The following is a 1,263-nucleotide window of genomic DNA, read 5'->3' on the forward strand; positions in this document are numbered from 1 at the left end:
CGCTAGCATTAAGTGGATTCAAAAAGAAAAACGTGACGCAGACACACACGGAAACACAGTTTTGTACCCGAAAGGCTGCGGGATTGGGCGTGAGAGGTGGCATTTAAAAAAATAAAATAAAATAGTCATGCACTCGCACGCTTAAGGACAGACGTGTTGAAAAAGAAATGTTTCACCTTATTTTTCTTAAAGCCTCAAATGGCAAGGACAAAAATAAAAAAGAGAGCCCTTAGGGAAAGTACATAGCTAATCCCGTTTTGTGATTACTCACAGAACAAAAACGTTTTGGTTAAATTAGAAGAAATGTTGAGCCGTCCTGTCTTCCATAAGGGTCGGATTTGGAACAGTAAGAAACCAACCGGCGCTGACACGGCAAAACACATGCATGTGTTAATTCAGTGTCTTGAAAGACAACGCACGTGTAATCTAACAGAGGGCATGTTCCCTCTTAAGATTAGTATGTGCTTTAATGCAGAGGCAGCAGCCACCAAAAATAGAATGTAAAAAATGTAATAATAAATAGATGGCAAAAGATAAAAATAGATACAAAAGACAAACCCTACCGAGACTACGTTAAAATTCACTAACAACTACTACAATCGGTATGCTAATTAACTTTTCCGCCGAGTAAAACTAAGAGATTTGTACGCTTTATGACGTGCAACAGTACCACTAATGTAACGACGGAAGCGAACACCCAAAGTGGCCTTCCCTGAAATGTGAACCAACGAATGGAACAATTATGATTGAGCCCTCTTCAGTACTCACAGAAGCTTCACTGCTTCCACTTTGAGCGCTACGGTCAGCGACACGCCCAACCTTAACTGCAATGCGACGCACCACTTCCTCACAGTAGGCGTCATCCCACTCGAATGCAGCTTCACGGGGAAGAGGCACACGCCAACGCTCACAAAGCGACGCCAGAAGATTCCCCCGTTGCGCTGCTTTAAAAGTTCGGAAAACAGACTGCAGTGAGTTCAATATCGATTGTGCTGATTCACTCAGCTCCGCACGTGAAGAACTGTGGTCGCTGGTGGAGGTTGTCGTGCCATCCTCGTCTTCATCAAAGAATTCGCGATCCAGCCGTAATGCAGCAAAGTTGCGGCCAGGCACGGCATTCAACTGGTACATTTCCACATGATCATTCACGCCACGAAGTGCAACATCACCAAGTGCAGTGACATCAATTTGCTCACGCTCCTCAGCTGAAAATGACATGTAAACCTCATGCGTTATCAGCACCTGACCACCATTTGCTACACT

General features: G+C 44.3%; 1 protein-coding gene across 1 annotated transcript; it reads right to left on the reverse strand.

Annotated features, from left to right (window-relative positions):
• Positions 1-672: 672 nt before the first annotated feature.
• Positions 673-1,218, reverse strand: TEOVI_000121700 (uncharacterized protein; the record flags this gene model as incomplete). The annotated part of the gene is made up of 1 exon (XM_067224490.1): positions 673-1,218. One exon carries the CDS (start codon positions 1,216-1,218, stop codon positions 673-675), a length of 546 nt encoding a protein of 181 aa, XP_067080591.1.
• Positions 1,219-1,263: the final 45 nt, after the last annotated feature.

This window comes from Trypanosoma equiperdum (genome assembly GCF_001457755.1).
Source record: "Trypanosoma equiperdum strain OVI genome assembly, contig: ctg_319, whole genome shotgun sequence".
NCBI classification, from domain to species: domain Eukaryota; phylum Euglenozoa; class Kinetoplastea; order Trypanosomatida; family Trypanosomatidae; genus Trypanosoma; species Trypanosoma equiperdum.